General features: G+C 40.8%; 1 protein-coding gene across 3 annotated transcripts in view; it reads left to right on the forward strand.

Moving 5' to 3' along the window:
- The window catches only part of RASEF (RAS and EF-hand domain containing), a 78133-nt gene that overhangs the window by 15757 nt on the left and 42669 nt on the right, over nucleotides 1-19707 (forward strand). For all 3 annotated transcript variants that reach the window (XM_027048155.2, XM_053205221.1, XM_053205220.1), the window contains exon 2: nucleotides 17116-17262. In XM_027048155.2, coding sequence (XP_026903956.1) covers nucleotides 17116-17262 — 147 coding nt within the window. The remainder of the gene's footprint in view (nucleotides 1-17115; nucleotides 17263-19707) is intronic.

The raw sequence follows: 19707 nt of genomic DNA on the forward strand, positions 1-19707 counted from the left end.
TTCATGAGCTTGGAGTTGTACATCTGTCACTTCCATTGCTACAGAGTATCCCTGTGTGTAGAGTATCCCATAAATAAATGGATTTACTTATCCATTTGGGAAATTTCTACTTTGTGGCTGTTACTGTACAATGAGCAGTCTGTCACATGTCTTTGGTAAACACATGGACACATACAATGCATTGCTCTTAATAACTGCAAAATGGTTTAAGATTTCCTTGCTAACTCAGGGACATCATCATGAAGTCTGGTTTCATCCTGGGCTGTAGTATAGTGATATCCCCAGGATTTGTGGAGATGGTAGTTCAGCGTGGCTTTTTGAGTTCCTATATACATTTTCTCTTCTAACTGTCAGGCTACCCGGTGACACTTCATGATTGTCAGTTCTTCCTTCCTTCCTGGGTACCTCCATCTGCTGAAGATTCACAAAGCAAATGATTAGAATTGTGTTTTCAAACCCCTGTTTGAATGCAGGTTATTCCCATACGGAGCAGGGGTGTCGTAGAGGCTGTTTTTTATTCTTTCTTGGCTTTCAACCTTCTTTGGATTCTTCTTGGTGCCAGATCCCTGAATTTTAGGTGGCTGGAGTGCTGTTGTCATTTTGAAATTATTATTATTATTATTATTATTATTATTATTATTATTATTATTTGCAGTCTTAATTTTTATTCCAGTTAGCTCCTTTTCCCATGTTCATTTTGAAAGTTCTGCAAAGTAGACCTGATAGTTCTAAAGTATCTTTGTAGAAATGATGATACTTGGATAAGCACGAACATTCAATTTTATTATTATGAATACATGTGAGAAATAAGTGTCTAGTCAAGAGTAGGAGTGGGCATATGCTTGGATGAGCCCATGGGAGTCTGGCCAGGTGTGGGGGCTTTCATCTGTGTCATGGGCCTCCAGGCCAATAGCTGGTCACTGAAATTATTTTTCATGCTCTTTTTTTTTGAAGTTTATTTATTTATTTTGAGAGAGAGAGAGGCTGAGAGGGGAGAGAGAAAATCCCAAGCAGGCTCCGTGCTGTTAGCACAGAGCCAGGTGTAGGGCTTGATCTCAAGAACTGTGAAATCATGATCTGATCCAAAATCAAGAGTCGGACGCTCAACTGACTGAGCCACCCAGTCACCCCTTTAATGCTCTTTTTTATGAGTCTTGGGGAAATGCTACAAAAACTATCCATGGAGGTAAACACCTACTTCAGCTTTGTGCATTCTCCTTATCCACTCATATGAATTTTTATAATAATTTTATTGCTTATGTCATTTTATTAAGCCCCTTCTTTAGTATTTGGATTGAAAGCAACCATTCAACATCTATTTCCATTTTATTTAGTAGCGTTTGGGCCAATTGTATTGCCCAGAGGGGATGCTTTCCACGCACATGAGAGCAGAGGGCAGCTCATACCACAGGGAACCAGAACTACAAACCAGGGAAGAGTAAAGGTTTGGGATGAAAAATATAAACTGAGATAAATGTAAATACACAGCTCACTGAGATTGCCTTCTTTTTTTTAAATCTGATGAACCAGTGAGTTAAGATGATGACTCAATTAAGAGACCAGTTGTTCTTTTCTTGGCTCTCCTGAGGGGCTGAGGTCAGATTCCCTCAGTAGATAGTGTTTGCAAATCTGAAGGTTGTTTGCTAGTGGGCTGCAGCTCTGGAAACTCCTAAGTGGATTTGTTTTCAGGACAACTGATCCTGGTATAATGTGAAAAAGTCAGATTTTTGGCTGCTTTCTTTTTTTTTTTTTTAAATCACATTCCAGAAAATCACCCTTTGGGTGTTGAGAAAATCAAATGAAAAAGTAATTAAACTTTCCTGCAGGATGCTTGGAAAGCATTGAAATGGACAGTTGATGAGCAGTGGAGTGTATCTCGGGAAGCTTCTCCCTTGTGGAAAACACGCCCCAGGCACCACTGAATGAGACCAGCGGTCTCTCAAAAGGTCTTAGCTGTTGAAATGTCAGATTAATGGTATCAGCAGCATTTTACTTTAAAAGGGAAATGTGTTCAAAAACATTATGAGGAAACCTCTACAGCGAATTTAACTTTAGTTTAATATTTTGGATCCACCTCTTTGCATAAAACAGAGAGACTGGAAAGCCATTATTGATTTATCTTTATGTTTGATGGTTAGGTAAGAAGGTATGTAGGTAAAAATCAATGATACTTTAAAAGCAGTAGATTAAAAAATTATTTGCTATGCTTTTCATACAGTAACTAAACAAACATTGCCATGTATACAAATAGTTTTAAGGTAGTTCAAGGATGCCGTAGAAAAAACTTTCTTATTTAATTACATGATCTTTCAGAGAAAACTGTAGTAACCCTCGAGAGAGGTTTTTAAGAAGGCCAGAGCGGGTTGTATATGATGTACAACAAAATTTCTTGCCCATATCATCCATACACCGGCATAAGGTCAAGATTTAACTGTTCAAGAAAATGTGACTATAGCTTTGGCACCAGTTATCTTTCCATGATGTCAATAATAATTTAGCATTATATGAATAATCAGTAGTAGGTTTTTAACATATACTAAATACAAATTCAAGAAATATGTTTGCTGCTGAGTGAACAGGTAGGATGCACTTATATTCCAGAATATGCTAATCTTAGAAAAAAAATGTGCTCTTTAGTGGTACTCATGATTCTGAAACTAAAATGTACATGTTCGTTTGTTACAAATGCATCCTTGTTTATTAATGAGAAAATATAGTCAGGATTCACAACATTAGTTCAGCCATTTAGCTGGAGTTCTGATTTCAGCAACCTCAGAACACAGAAAGGCAGATCTGAGGTGGATGGACAACGAAGGCACCTGTGCCTATTAGAGATATTAGTGAAAAACCTCTACAGGACAGACAGTTTCTGGAGTAGACAATTTTGGACTCTTTCCTAGTATTATATGGTAAATATTGGGCACGTCCCCTGTTAGAAACAATGCAAAATGAGAAAAGGGAAAAATAAATGAAGGGCAGCAGTGTGTTTAGAGTAACAGTGTACGCTCTTGCCTGTAGGGTTGAGATGTGCTTTCTGGAAAGCCCTGCTTTCTCACAGCGTTCAGGAGGGGATTGGCCCTTCTTCCTTGGCAGTTCGATTTCCCTTAGTTAGTCTCATCTCTGACTCTGTGACCAGCAAGGTTCATCTGCTCCCTCCTCAGCATGGACTTCCTCAGCCAACCTCAGATCCAGCACAGAAGTCCATATTCTCTTCTCCTCTTCAGCTCCCACTGAGTCCTCCTTCTCTAGGCTTTGGCCTCCTTTATTCATTGATGCAAGATCTGTGTCAGGTCAGCTCTCTGGTGCTGCAAGGGATATGGAGGCTGATAGGGTAACAGGGAAGGTAAACATTCACAGAAAACAGTCCACAGAGCTTCAGATGAAGTGTGGCAGGGGATCTGAAGGGGAAGATTTCTTGTGGTTGAAACAGGGCAGGCTTCATGGAGGAGGCAACTTTTGGGAGAGCCTTGACTGATATGCAGGGTTCACTTTCTGAAAGAGCTTTTTATTTATTTGTTTGTTTTGAAATTTATTTTTTTGAGAGAGAGAGAGAGAGAGCGAGCACGCAAGCAGAGGAGCAGCAGAGAGAGAGAGGGAGAGAGAGGAATCCCAAGCAGCCTTCATGCCATCAGCAGAGCCCAGTGTGGGGCTCATTCCCATGAACTGTGAGATCATGACCTGAGCCAAAACCAAGAGTTGGACATTCAACCAGCTGAGCTACCCAGGTGCCCCAGGGTTTACTTTCTAGATAGGAAATACAAAGGGTTTTGATTTGATCAGAGAGCAATATCAAAGTACACTTTGACCAGGAAGGGATGCATGTGTTTCCAAACCCTTTTTCAGTCTTAAAATTTGAAAAAAATGGTTAAGGAATGGGATGATGTGAAATCAACCAAAGTGACGTATTTGATCTGAACATTGTCTCCTTTGTTGAAAATTTATGTATTACATGTTGAGCACTGTCGAAAATATTTGAGGACAGTGAGCACCTAAGAGTGCTTAGAATATGAGCAGGTTGAAGGAAATGAAGTAGGAAGTAGAGTGGTCATAGAATTGATCCTCAAACCCAGAATTTTCCTGTGAATAAAATGAGAGAAACTAATATGCTTGAGATTATCTAACTTTCTTGGAATTGTATTTTATTGTCTGACAAATTGCTTTTATTATATATGTGGTCCTTGAAATAGTTCTACTCAAAAGTTTTAAAAATAAGGTTATTTCTAAAACATACACACATTGTATATACATTAAGGCAAAGAAAATCTTTTGATCAATCTTGTGACTGTTAAAAAAATTGTGTAAGTGGAATAGTTAGTTTTGGAAAATACTTCAGCACTTTAATCAGTTACTTATTCATCTTATTCATACTACTACTTCTAGTACTTCCACGAAGAATATATCTTTCTTCATTGTGGTCTTTTATGCTTTTTCTGCGCCATAAAATTGTTTGTGATCTTCTTTAGAGTTCCATTTTATGATTATTAAATTTGAAATTATTGACATCAGCATTGAGGCTTCTTTGAAGGTCATCATGTTTTTAACTGAGAAAACATTCTCTGTCTAAGCACTGAGGTACAGTCATAGAGAAAATTCTGCCATAAGCTTAGAGCAAATTCTGATAAATGGCAGATATTCTCAATTGTATTTAGTTTTAGTATGGAGAAGTGTAAATATTGACATACGTAAATATTTCCACCCTTGATGGTCACAAGTTCTATGCTTTCTGTCTTCAAAGTACTTTCAAAGTACTTTCTTTGACAAATACTTTGACAGATTTCTTAAGTTTTACAAGATAAGACTTGTCAGATGAGTTGTCTCCTATTATGATTCTTAGGAATGTTTTTCAGTACTGAGATGCTCCAGAATTGTAGGCCTTTTCAATTTCATTTTATTTTGGTACAGAGTATAAATTTAATCAAGTAAAAATAGGAGGTGGAGATATTCCAAATCGTAATTACGGAATTTTAGAATTTAATTTGTGCAACATTTGAGCTCTTAATCTGTTTAGTTCATCAGTGCCTTCCTGTTTTCAGGCTTATTTTTCAGTGAATTCCAACCTCTAATAGCTACAGAAGCTGAAGGTAGTTTTTGTAGCTCCCATTGTTGACTAATTTGATAAAAGTTTTCCAGCAGCTTTTGAACAAAATGTAATGCCAACTTAGGGGACAGGTTTACAAAAAAACCATAGGATGATTTGTTAAGTAGTTCTTGAAAGGTTCAAATGCTTCCAAAACTTGAATGATGATAAGCCACGAAAAAAAGTAATCTCCACAAAAATGTTTAGATGCTGTAATGATATGTGTGAATATATTTGAAATTCTGATAGCTACAGCTTCTCTTTCAGTTGGTAAGAATATCAAAGCCTGTTTGGGTGCAGTCATATGCACCACTGACAGTTCCACATGTATTTCTACTCCATACATTTCTTAATTTAGTAAAAATTTAATTTTTAACTAAAAGATTTTTACTAAAAGTGTTTTCGTTTTATATTGCACTGAATTTATAGTCACATTTGTAATGAGTTTGGATGTTTTACCTTCAACAAAATGAACTTCCAAAAGCTTTACTCTGCATGAAGTGGATGGAAAAAAAACAGAATCAAACCATTATTGGAATTAACTCCACTGATTTTCTTTTAGAAGCATTGATGACACTGATATAAAACTGGCCTCATTTATCTCTGCAGAGTTCCTTTTCTGCTAACCAGAGACACATAAACACTTGTTGCGTCACCATGTGCATTTGTACAAGAAAACTTGGAAGTGAAAATACACAGAATCAATTTAGAAAGATAGTCTTTTGATCTAAGGGAAGGGTCATGCTTTGCATGCTTTCATTCTGCAGCTGCATGAATGAATTGTAGACCCTGAACAGTTTTCTTAAAAGATGTAGATGCGGGGCACCTGGGTGGCTCAGTCAGTTAAGCGTCAGACTTCGGCTCAGGTCATATCTCACGGTTTGTGAGTTTGAGCCCCGCATCTGGCTCTATGCTGACAGCTCAGAGCCTGGAGTCTGTTTCAAATTCTGTGTCTCCCTCTCTCTCTGCCCCTCCCCCTACTCATGCTCTGTCTCTATGTCTTTCTCAAAAACAAATAAACATTAAAAAAATTTTTAAAAAAAGACGTAGATGCTTTTAGGAGATTTGTTATTTATTATCTTCTGGATTTCTTGCGGTTAATGGTATCAGTCTGGTCCACCATGGTGGAGGCTAAATGTTGACAAACTTTTTTTTTTTTTTTACAAAAACTTCTTTTGTTTAGAATGTTTTTAGATTTACGGAAAAGTTGTGAAGATAGTACAGAGTTTCCCTATAACTTGTACCCACTTTCCCCCAGGATTAACATCTTGTGTTGGTATAGTACACTTGTTAACTATTAGTGAACTGATCCTGGTACATCCTTATTAACTTAAGTCCATACTTTATTAATATTTCCTCAGTTTCTCCCCAGTGGACTTTTGTGTTCCAGCATCCCATCCAGGACACCACATTCCGTTTAGTTGTTATATCTGCATCAGTGCCTCTTGGCTGTGACAGGTGGCGAACATGATGATCAAGTTACACATTTATCACCGTCATTTTTGTAGAAAGGAGATTTGGTACTTACCTTTTTAAAGCATGAACCTTTGTTCTTTGAAGTCATTCCTGCTAGAAGGGTTTATTGCAAAATGTAAAGGCATTACTACTCAATAAAATAAGTAGTTATACATGTAAGTTTTACTAAAATGGTTCAGTTACAATAGCAAGAGCATTCTAGTTACTTTCTGTTGCTGTGGGGCAGGGTGGTCCGACGTCTGTTTTCTGTACCAATTTCATGTACACTGTGCCTTTAATTTCCTAATTTCCCATTGATTTGGCCACACAGCCACCTGGCTGCCCTGTGCATCTTGCAGGTAGTGGCACAATAGACTGGTTGCCCGGATGGCCAGCAGGGCAGCCGTCCCCAGCCTTTCTCCACCACCATCTGAGATCCACAAGTTACCTGTCTACAGCTTCTCTTGTCTGAGCCTAATGTGTCTTACCAGCGAGCATTCTGTTCCTTAGTCCTGAAAGGAAAGGCTTAGTTACACTGTGTCTGAAAAGGATCAGGAAAGGAGAGATGGGCTTATCACTGATTGTCTTCTGATTTAGCCACCTGTTGGTGAGAAGTTTCTCCACTGCACGGGTGGGGTATGTCACACACCACTAGGTGACAGCAAGAGGTAAAAGGGTACAGATCCACAGCTCACCCTCGCTTATTGTAATGCAGCTGTTAATAACTTCGGTGCATAGTTAGTACATAGTTTAGTAATAGTTACCTACTGTTAATGTAGCTTTTTGATTAGCATTTATCCAGAATTTTCCTTTTTTTTTAAGTCAAGACAGAATACAGGACAACAGGATAAACTGAGATTGTCCCAGGCAAACCTGGGAAGGTGACAGATGTCTTCTAAAGGAAAATTTTGAATAGGAACTGATGTGGCACTCTTTTATTTTCTCCCTAACTCCCATCTTTCTTACCAAAACAAAGAGATTTTCAGTGAAAATACACCAGCTTGCACTAACATTACTGGATTATGCCTACATTTAACTTGATGCCAGGTAAATTGATAGAGGAGAAATACTGGGGGTATGAACGTGCAAGGTCAGTACTCTTAAGTAAAGAGGTATGTATTCTCACATACACCTGCACACATATAGAGCACGCTGACAATGTGATATCCGTATATAAAAAAAACTGTTCTGCACCTAGGGGCAAGATGTGAACGAAGGCCCGCCCGTTCCCTTGTGTATAGAAAGCTAGGCCTGCATTGCCCCATGCTCATTACTGTGCTCAGGGCCTTCTGTTAATAGACTTATAACAGGGATCAAAGGAAGGTCCATTGGCCCTCGGCCTGTTTGTGTAAATAAGGTTTTATTGGAGCATAGCCAAGCTCATTCATTTATGGTTTGTCTATGCCTGTTTTCATGCTACAATGGCAAGGTTGAGTATTTGCAACAGAAATCGTAAATGCTTTCTGACTGGTGCTTTACAGAAGACTTTTACTGACTCTTTCTTTTGGAGCACTTGGACCCAATTCCAGCATGGGTGGGGGCTGACCTCTGCACCCCCTCCCCCACCAAAACCAAGCAATCCTTGAACACCAGCAGGGTGTTCAAGAATTCAACTCAATTCTGACAGTTGGAGATAACATCAGATGCCATAGGTTAAAGGTTCATCCCCCATCCCCACTGCAGATGCCAGTCACAATTAATTCACTAGAGAGGCTCACAGAACTCGGGGAGACACCTACTTAACATTTATCAGTTTATTAAAGGGTATGACATAATATGTATCAGCCACATGAAGAGATACCTAGGATGAGGTCCTAACCAAAGGAGATTCTGTCCTCATAGAGCTTGGGGCCCACCTAGGTGGCACATGGAAGTGTTCTGGCTTTCCCCAAACATGGAAACTCTCTGAAAAGGAGCAAAAAGATGTTCTCTTGGGTTTTAATGGAGGGTTCATTACACAGTCATGATTGGCTAAATTGTTGGCCATTGGCGCGTCTCCTCTCCCTGGAGGTCATGGTGTGGGGTGGGTGGGGCTGAAAGTTTCAACTCTTTCATCCTATGGTTGGTCTTCCTGGCAACCAATCACTGCCCTAGGATGGGATCCAAAAGTCACCTTCGTTAATAAAAAGACTCCCATTTCACCTTTATGGCTCTGGAGCTTTTCAGGAACTGTGGATGAATACCAAATCTATCTGAGAAATGTATTTTGGTCACCTGAGTGACTAAATATATATTTCTTATGAATCATTATATCACACGCCTGGACCATAAGCTTTGCAGACTGACCTCGGGCATGACCCAGTTCTCATTTTTTAGTTTCTTTGGCACTGGCACCCATAAGACGGCAGTTCTGTCTGTGAGGTTTCCACATCACATCACTTTTTCCCTTTTGGCCCCTTCCCAAAACACAACCCAGAAGCACACAGGAGATAACCCCTAGTTCTTTTAATGCATTGGGTTAGAGGAGTCAAGAGCAATAACAGACCATAATAATGGCCAACATTTATGGATTCCCTGCAGTGTGCCTGGTACAGTTGTGTGTGCTTCAGTAGGAGTTAATGGTCGCATTATGTGGTAGGTTCCATTACTGTCCTCGCTTTATGTCTGAGGAAACTGAAGCTCAGGAGGTTAAGCGTTTTGCCCTGGGTCACGAAGCCAGATGTGGTGAGGAAGCATTTGATTTAGCCAGGCCATTACACTTCCCCCACGCACTATTCATTCATGACTGAGGCAGGCCTCAGCTGTTGGGAGCGTGCCCTCCCTAAACCTTTAGCACAGTGCCTCTTGCTGTTTCTGTCTTCCTCCCTCCATTGGTAAACTCCCAGTAACTAAATGTCAGTGATTTCAAATAGGAAGCAATTTACAATTTGAAATGTTTCTAGACTTTGAGTCATCTCCCAGGGAGTTTCCATTTTAAAATCTTTGCTGGAATGTTACCCATATAAGTGCTTAGGGAAGTAAAATACTCGTCAGGGTGATGGGAATCCTGAAGGAATTTTATCCGTGGGAGATGTATTTGGGAGGGGGCCTGGATGAGGCACTGGTGGTTGAACACCCAGACTAGATCATCCTCTGCCTGAGCAGTAGCAAAGCAGAGCCAAGGAAAGGCCAGGCCAGTGGACTGGCTTGTCTTTCTGTCTGTGGGATGGTGGGACCGAGTTGAAGAGATCATTATTTTTTTTTTCCCTCTGGAAGGGAGAGCCGGAAATAATTTTGTAACTGAGTTAATGTTCTCACCTTTTGTGAGAACACCAGCGGGAATCACTTCCAGTCAGAGGCGGCCGGCTTCAGGCGGTTAGTGGGCCGAGAGGCACACCCTTGTCTGGAGAGAGAGACACGAACTTCACAGAGAGAGCTAATGCTGCCTTAGGGCCAGAGCTGGATTTGGCTGTTGGAATTTATTTTCTAGTCATTTGGGGTTTATTCTGAAATATGATGTACTATGTAATAAGAGTACGTTTTGAAGTCAGTCAGTACCTTTTACCTAACTTGTGTGGGGGTAAAAGGATAAGCCTTTCCACTTACTGACCAAATGACAGTATGGGTGGTTCAGGGCATCCAGAGAGATCAGCTGGTGTCACCTGAATAGGAATATACCCATTTTTATTACCCCCAAAGAGAAATAAAGCTATCTGATTTTTAAATTATTTTTTACTTATTTTTTATTTTAGAGAGAGAGAGAGAGAGAGCAAGTGGGATAGAGGGGCAGAGGCAGAGAATCTCAAGCAGGCACCATGCCCAGTGTGGAGCCTGACATGGGGCTCGATCCCATGACCCTGGGATCATGATCTGAGCCAAAATCAAGAGTCAGATGCTCAACTGACTGAGCCACACAGGCACCCTGAAACTATCAGATTTTTTTTAAAAAAGATTTAGTTTTTAGAGCGATTTTAGGTCCATGGAAAAATTAAGAGGAATGTGCAGAGATCTTCCATATACCCCCTGGCCACACACTTGCCAACTTCCTCCATTTTCCAGAACTCCCATCAGAATGATACATTTGTTACAATTCATGAACCTACATTTATACATCATAGTCACCCAGATTTCTTATTTTACATTAGGGTTCACTTGTGTACATTATGTAGGCAAAGGTACTGTGACATATACCCATTATTATGGTACAGAGTATTTTCATTGCCCTAATGAAATACTGTCTCCAGGTTTTACCTTTTCCAGAATGTCATAGAATTGGAATTAATATGTAATCTCTTCAGATTGGTTTGTTTCATGTAGTAATATGCATCTAAAGTTCCTCAATTCTTCTCATGGCTTCACGGGTCAGTTTTTTAGTGTTGGGCACTATTTTGTTGTCTGGATGCACCCGAGTTTATCCACTCACCTACCCAAGAACATCTATCTGGGTTGCTTCCCAGTTTTGGTAATTATGACTGAAGTGGCTATACGGATTCATATGCAGGGTTTTGTGTGGACATAAGTTTTCAACTCCTTTAGGTAAATTGCTAGATTGTATGGTTAAGAGTACATTTAGTTTTCTAAGTAACTGTCAAACTGTCTTCCCAAGTGAATACCATTTTGCATTCCTGCCAGCAATGAATGAGAGTTCCTGTTGATCCACATCCTCACCAGGATTTGATGTTGTCAGTGTTCTGGATTTTGGCCATTCTAATAGGTGTTGTCGTGGTATCTTTTGTTTTCATTTGCATTTCCCTGATGCCAAATGATGTGGAACAGTTCTTCATATGTTTATCATCTGTATATCTTCCTTGGTGAGGTATCTGTTAAGGTCTTTGACACAGTTTTTACGTCAGGTTGTTTGTTTTCTTACTGAGTTTTAAGGGTTTTTGAGGGGTATATTTTGGATGACACTACATTATCAGATGTACCTTTTTCAGATATTTTCTCCAGTCTGTGGCTTATCTTCTCATTTTCTTGGCACTTTCACAAAGCAGTTTTTAATTTTAGTGGAGTCCAGCTTCTCAGTTTTTTCTTTAATGGATTATGCCTTTGGTGTTGTATCTAAAACTTTGTTGCCATACCCATGGTCATCTAGGTTTTCTCCTTTCTTATCTTCTAGAAGCTTTATAGTTTGGCATTTTACATTTAGGTCTGTGATCCATTTTGACTTCATTTTGGCAAAGGGTATAAATTCTGTGTCTCTGTTGGTTCTTTTGTAAGAGGAAGCCCAGTTCTAGCACCGTTTGTTGCAAAGACTGTCTTCGCTCCATTGTATATTACCTTTGCTCTTTTGTCAAATATCCATTGACTATATTCATCTGAGTCTCTTTATGGGCTCTCTGTTCTGTTCTTGTGATCTGTTGGTCTATCTGATCAGATTTTACTTGTCTATAATTTTACACATTCTATGGCAAAGGAAAGTAGAAGTTCATGAAAACTTCTGAAGTTGTACATTTCTGGATTCAATGACAATGGACTTAGATTTACCTTTATCTCTACAAACTTGTTTCAAAGTCCTTTGCTTAATTACCTGCTTCAGCCAAAACGTTGTGAAGATGGGAATAGTAACGATGCATGCTTGATAAGTTATCACTTCATTTTAACACTTCCACTGGATTCCTACTCTCTCAGTAACTGCCCTGCACCCCCACCGTGTCTCTGCTGTGCTTTCAGGCCCTGTGAGGTCCTCTGGCTCCTGCTAACTTCTCAGGCCACATCCACATCTGATGCTGCTGCTGTCCCTCCCCCAGTCTGAGCTGTCCAGTCCCACCAGCTTCTTCCAGTTACCTGCTCCCTGCCCCCACCTCTTCAGCTTATGGTTACAGGTGCCTGGGACAGGCCACCATTCCCTCACTTCTTTCCTACTTTCTGCCTAATTGAGATCTACTCTTCCCTCAAGTAATCCCCTAAAAGCTGGTCATGTTCACCTGTCTATGCTGCCAGAGCATCTTGTACTTAACCTTCAAATGAGGGAAGGAACTCAGTCTGTTTTTTAGCATTTTACTTTTAGGATGTAGCATGGTGCCCCTTGCATGGCATGGATGTTTTAATTTCCCACGCTCATATATTAGTGTCATAATGTCAGTTTTCTTATGGCAGTCGCTAGTGTACAATGATGCAGACATTGGTACTTAGTGCTGTTAGCTTTTGGCAACAGCAAACTGTTTGGGCTTTAGATCTGTTTAACTTATAGTTTGAATGAATAGGTTAGCTCCCTACTTTAATGCTTAAGGGAGCAAGACTTGGAATCTAATGGAGTCTTTTCCTAACAACCTTATTGGATCACTGTGTTCCTTCGTGCGGAGTGGTGTTGTCTGTGCTTGGCTGTTCCCAGAGGTGCCCTTATTATTATTTTTTTTAATGTTTATTTATTTTAGAGAGAGAGTGAGTGAGCACACAAGCAGGGGAGGGGGAGAGAGAGAGAGAGAGATTGGGAGAGGGAAACAGAATCTGAAGCAGGCTTCAGGCTCTAAGCTGTCAGCACAGAGCCCCACAAGTGGCTTGAACTCACAAACAGACTGTGACCTGAGCCGGCAACCACCTGAGATGCCCAGGTGCCCCCCAGAGGTGTCCTTAGACCAGAGGTGTGCAGGCATTCTAAATCCCAGCTCTACTACATTACATACACATAAAGGTAGATATAGACGTGCTCTTCTAAGTAAAGTGTTAATCCTGTGAAAATGTGTGACCCTTTAAAAATTTTTGCACATCTTAAGCATACCTGTTTTTCTTCCAAGTTCATGTAATAGCCCTTTCAGCTTCAGTGGGAATATTTGTGATTTAAAATGCGTATTTCCCAAGATAATTTTATTTTGGTTTTTATTTTTTATTTTCCCAGGGACAATTTTAAAATTCTAAGTTGTGAATTTTTCATCAGTAATTAGTCATCACCGCTGTCTTTTTTTTTTTTTAAACAAATGATCTTGTAGTTTATCAGACAAGAAGATGAGTAGGCTCAAGTTTTAAACATCTAAAGCTGGTTGACAATTCAGTGTGTGTTTTTCTCTGATCTGATGTCTTTCTCAGCCTTTCATTTGATCTCTTTCCTTCAGACATAAATTAGATTACTTTTAGTGTTAGGGGCTCTCCCAGCACTAAAGTACAGAGAGCATGTTTTGTCTTGGCTGACTAAAGCACATGATTCGACCCTCTGTTTTTACCCAGTATTTGTCAAGCACACCTATAAACAGGTGTACATGGTACTTGTGAATCCAAACGTAATTGCCTGAGATGAGTCCCTGGACTTAACGAATTAAAAGAGCTTCAGGCTTGTCACCACCGGGCACCACACTCAGCACCCACCTGTGCCACCCTGGGTTGGGCCAGAAAAAAACAGATCTGTGTGTGTGGCATTGTGCATCCTCTGCTTGTTTAACCTTTGATGGCAGGAGCAAGGACACTGGGGAGGCCGGTGACTGCGGCACTCTTAGCAGAATAAAGATCGTCTTGGCACCAAATAGTGGCACCAAGTCTGCTGAGCTGAAGAACCCACATGTGTTTAGCTGCCTGTGCATGGGGCACGGCATTGAAAGCTTGCATAGAGGGACCAGGTATCATCTCTTGTTACAATGAGACATTTTTTGTCTTTGTTTTTTTCCATGAGGTGTCAGAATTGCCAGGTACTTTCTGGTGGCTGTCTCAGCATAATCCAGGTGGTTCTCTGGTTTCACAGATAGAGACCAAATGAAGCACACAGGAATATGGGGGGCGGGGGAAGGTCGGAATATGCCTTATTGTCTCCTAACTTGCTTTCCCCAAATAGCTTTAGGCAAACCAAATTTTATGAGATTATCTCATTTTAATCTTAGTCATGCTTTCCTTCTTTAAAGGAGTCTCTTTGTGATGTGGACAATCCCTGCAGCGATAATATACATCCTCCTGCAAAGCAGGTTTTTAAAAATCTTGGTATGTTAAATCTTCTTCATGCCCTTGGGACCCCTGAAGACCAGCTCAACATCTACTCTTGGCACGAAGAGCTAGTTTCTCCATGGGGAGCTGGACTCGAGCCAGATGGGCTGAGATGGAATCCTGGCTTTGCTATCAGGACAATGCTTACCTGTCTCTGCCTCAGTTTCCTCTTTGGTAAACAGGATACTAGTGGTAACTTCTTTATAGGGTTGCCAGGAGGGTTGAGTGACTAGTACATAATAAATGATAAATCACTGCCTGGACTACATATGGAAGGTGCTTAGTAAGTATCTGCTTCAGTATATGAATGCTTCAGAAGAGTCTTTTGTTTCCTTGAAAGAGAGTGGGTGGTGGTGGTAAAGACTTAACCCTGGTCATAGAGGCTTTTACATAGTAAATACAAAGCTAGCATGGAAGAGAATGAGGAAATAATTTAATCTGGAAGAGGATGATTAAAAAAACAACATAGGAAACTATAATGCCAACTTTTTAAGTTCAAACTGACTGTAACAAGTTCCAAGTCATAGTGGCTTGGAACAAACTTGCAAAATACAAACTTATTTCTTTCTCGCGTGTCATTCAGATTAAAGTGGTCAGGCAGCCCTGCAGGGCAGGTGACCTCAGTGTGGGGACTCCAGAATCCCAGCACACTCTATCCTGTGTCTTTGCCATATTAGAGTTCTCCACTTAAACTATGAGGATGAGGAAGAGAGATGGAAATAGGTAGAGGAGTGGGAAGAGAGGGAGAGGGAAAGGGGGTGGAAGGAGAGACACAGAGAGAGAGAGACAGACAAAAATGAGTATAAGCTGAGGATTTTATGAAGGATTTTAGGGAATAAGCCATGAAGTGGCAAACACACCATTTCTCTTCCCACTCCATTGATCAGAACTAGTCACATGGCTCCGGTGTACTTGCCTGTGGTTCTGGGAAGTGACTTCTCCCTGTGTACCCAGTAAGAAGAAGCAGGACAGATGAGCATTCCAGTAGTCTGTAGCATGATGGTTAACTATAGAACCTATCTTCTGATGATGGCAGATATTTTCTAGAATTGATCTGTTTGTATACTTCACTGTAAACCATCCAAAATTCTTTATAATGTCAAGACCAGCAAAAGACTTGAGAAGATTTAGAAATCATTATGTGTCTTTCTTATTTTTGAAATTTGCAGAAAGTCAGGAAATCTGATCTCTGCTTCTGAACGTTTTATTGTGCTGTTACCCACTAAACAAGGACTCTAGGTGACAGTATCTTAATGGCCATCTCTGACAGGCAGGTCCCTATTAAGGAGAAAGTTTTTATGTTTTGTATTCTGCTGGTGATCCGTAAATGACACAAGGCAAAGAAGTTAATGATCCAGTTATGCACTGAGGTTGCATGGGACAATATAAGAGTATTTTTTGTTTTGTTTCCTGCTCTAGTAAGTACAGCTTACTATTGCAACTAGCATTTGTACTCCGTTCTGATGGGAACGGTGATGACTGCTTTCTGTCTTATATCAAATAAAGTGACTTAATCCTGCAGGTTTATTAATAACATTTCACTTGAGCAGTTCTTTTGAATCATAATTGGCATCTACACAGATTGAACAGTTTATTTAAGACCTAGGGGATTTTATAGCCACATGGGCACCCCTGGAGGCCATGCTTAACTAAGCTTCTAGGTTAATATATACCTCAGATTTTTCACTGTTTCATAGTTCAGTGGATTAATTTTGAATCCCGTTTCTTCTGCAAGGTTCAGATGTCTAACACAATTGGGAAGCAAAATAGTGTTATGGTGGATCATGTGGTCTTCAGCCTCAGACTGGGGTGGAATCCCAGCTCTGTCACTCAGTCACTCAGGGACTTTTTATCATTGGCTCTGGTTGCCTAGGTATCTCTAGTAACAAATACCAGACTGGGTGGCTTCAACAACCAAGATTTCTCACATTTTTGGAGGCTGGAAGTCCCAGATCACGGCGTTAGCGGGGTTAGTTCTTTCTGAGGCCTGTCTCCTGGGCTTTTAGATGGTCACCTTTCTGTGTCTTCACAGGGTCTTCCTTCCTTCCTTCGTGCACCAGGTCCTGAACTTGAGTCAGGGGCACCGCGAGCCCCCCTGACTCACTCCTTTATCCTCCGGCAGGCAGGCTGCCAAAGCGCATCAGTTTTTCTTTTGAAATGACTCTGGAGTATTTGTCTTTTAATAAAAGTTAATGACAAATAGAATTGTCACATATAAATATATATGAATTTATATGAAGTAATTTTTAATGGACTATCAAATAACAGGTATACTCACTCTTCTGATCATAAATGCTGAAATATGTCTTATTAGAGATTGGTGGAACACGTTATTAATCGGTTTAATGGTTACCTCACTTTTTTTCTGTACATCTATTTTTTACCTTTCTGTTAAAGGAAAAAAAAAAAGAAAAACAGCAGTAACTCCCTATCATTCCCTCCCTATGCACTGGTCTACATCTTCTAACACTAACCCATGACATAAAACTAAATATATACCGTTTTTATTTATCCAGTCATCCCTCAATAAATCCAGGAAAAAATGAGCTTGCTGTTCCATTTAAAAAATAATACAGAGAATAACGCAACGGCATCTCTTCCCTCTCTTCCGGTCCTTCTATTGTTGCTTTTTTCTTCCTTGGTTCTTATGTATCTTATTCCTCAAAGTATTGTGAAAATTTGCCTTTTTATTTTTTACTTGGTTTAGTTTAGTTTTTAATTTTAATTAAAAAAAATTTTTTTTTTTTTTTTGGCAGAAAAGAGCAAGTCAGTACCTTGTATCTAAACATCAACCTTGTGGAGCCAAGACTAATTCAGCCATATGAACATGTTATAAGGAACTTCATCCGCGAGATCAAACTGCAAAGCACAGAAATGGAAAGCCTGGCCATTGCAGTGAAGAGGTATTAGAACCTTTCCTTTCTCTGTGGCACGCGGGGGTCCTTTAACTGGCTCTCTGACCAGGTGGCACGTGGACTGAACTGCACTGTCGCATCATGTTGTGGGTGGACTTCCTGAGCCTCAGGAATCTGGAGCTGCCTAAACTCAGCCAGCTATGAGGGCAGCTGTGTCGGGCAGTACTTTGTAGGGGCGGCCAGCAGCCCATCAGTAGGTCGCTGTGACCCTGTCATATAAACTTTGCAAGGCCAATGATTCCATACAGACCAGTTCAGAGAGATTTGTTATCTTCTATCCAGCCACTTGAAACGTATGGGAAACTTTTCATCCAGAGAGGCAGACAGGACTCCCATTTGAAGCCTGGCCTCATCACTGACAGGTGTGTGACTTTGGGCAGGTTTCTGCATCTGCAAAATGAAACGATAAATATTCACATTCTCAGGGTGTTGAGATGCAATCGATGATGTCATGGCTGGAGCCCCTGGTGCAGGCTTAGTGGTGGGACTCTTCCTCTCTCCGGCCCTCCCCACCCAGCCTGAACTGAGAGCCAAAAAGCTTTAATCGCGTACTGTCATGCAGACAGTTTGTGTAAGCCATTCATCTTATTGGTTTTACCAGCAGCCCAGTGCAGAGAAAGAGCTTAGATATGTTACAATCCAAACATCAGCCTTTTTGCCCCCCGGAAGGACCACAGTCCTTTGGCTGTGGGAAAGAGGGCATGTTGTTTGCCCCAATTCCTGGGTGTTCTGCCCCACAGATGCTCATTGCTGCCATCTGTTTTACCGACATCTCCGAGCGTGCAGCACGTCCTGCTGGTCTCTGCCAGAACTTGTGACAGCCTCTTTGATAGGATGTGCCCCATGTGCATGGGGGCAGGAGAGGGCTATTCCTCTGTCTCTTTATTCTTTCCTTCAAAATGATGATCAAACTATCTAATTGACTCTCTGCAGTAAGTGAAGGGAATTAACATATAGAAGAGTAATGTTTTAAAACATTGATGCTAAGTAGGACTTCGTATAGTGCTGGGGTCATGCAAGAGTTGTACCATTCACAGGGGGTTTCTTAGAAGATTTTCAGTTTCTGACCCTGAACTTCTCCCTCAAGTTTGCCTGCTAGGGGCTTTCAGTAGGATAGGAGGGTGGTCCTCTGCATTCCAAATTCTGTAGAGCATTATGGAGCTGGGGGTGATTCACAGACACACGTGTTGAGATTTTAGAGTATCCAGTGAATACGTCTTAAAACAGACTAACTTCCCTGTATACACACACACATATGTACACACACAGACTCACACAAAACCATGTGGAACACACACACACACACACACACACACACACACACACACACACATTTACATGTGACCTTTAAGGATGTTACCATGTAAACCCATTGGGGAAAAAAGAATGGGATTCTTAATGTTCTCATCAGCAGCCAGGCTGCTCTGCTCCTGTGGAGTGAGTGTGTCATGTGTGTTGATCTGTGTTAGTGCTTCTCTCCTTCCTGCTTCTGTGTTGTCTGGGTGGAATCCACAGTCAGGCTCTGCCCTAGCTGTCTGAGACCTCGCTGAAGGACTTACATGACAACTGTGCAGTTATCTTATATTCTTACCTGAGGGCCATCCGTCCTCACCTGGGCTTTTGGTTGGGGGAGGGTCTCCATCTTTTCGCCCTGCACTTGGACCTGAAGAATGGTCCTAGTGTCTGGATGGGAGCCCTGGACTAGGTTAGAGTGGACAGTCTTCATCTCATTAGACATTTCACTAGGAGTTAGGAATTGCTGGAGGCAAACACTGTGTCATTATAGAGTACCCCAATTTACCAAAAAAAAAAAGTTGCTCAGAAATGAGGAGGCAGAAAGAACACATTCAGGAGCAGTCTCAGATGCCCAGATGTTTAGAAGGAGCATCTGGATATCTAGAAGGGGCAGTTGGAAAAATGGTCATAGAGGGAGAAGGGATATGTGGCTTGGCTGTTTACATTCCCAGAGTTGACCAAATCAAACCAAAGTTGCTCTGGAGATATGTAATTCCTAGATTTCAGATATGTATTTATAAACGAACCAGAAATAGCTGACTTTCTAAACCAGGTTAACATACCTTTGGACAAGCTGTAAGGTAAGGATGAAGAAAACACAAGCAGGAAGTAGTAGGAAATCATGAAAAATTTTATTCTGGGCCCTTCTCCCAACCCCTCAGTGTTCATTTGGAACTTGATACAGAAATTAAACTATAGCATGAACAGACTGTTAACAAGGAGTAAGTAAGTGGAAAGCGGGTAGGATGGTATGGCAGAAGCCTTCAGACTGGAAGATGGGAGGTCTTATATTTAGGTCCTGGTCTCTACTTTTTATTAACAGCATGTCATTGATCGTCTAAATCTCACGTGGCTGCTTTCAAGTCTCTCGTAATCTAGTTGAGTAGGCAAGGCTCATGCAGGATAAAATTTAGATAA

The sequence above is a fragment of the Acinonyx jubatus genome, chromosome D4 (genome assembly GCF_027475565.1).
Source record: "Acinonyx jubatus isolate Ajub_Pintada_27869175 chromosome D4, VMU_Ajub_asm_v1.0, whole genome shotgun sequence".
Taxonomy (NCBI): Eukaryota; Metazoa; Chordata; class Mammalia; order Carnivora; family Felidae; genus Acinonyx; species Acinonyx jubatus.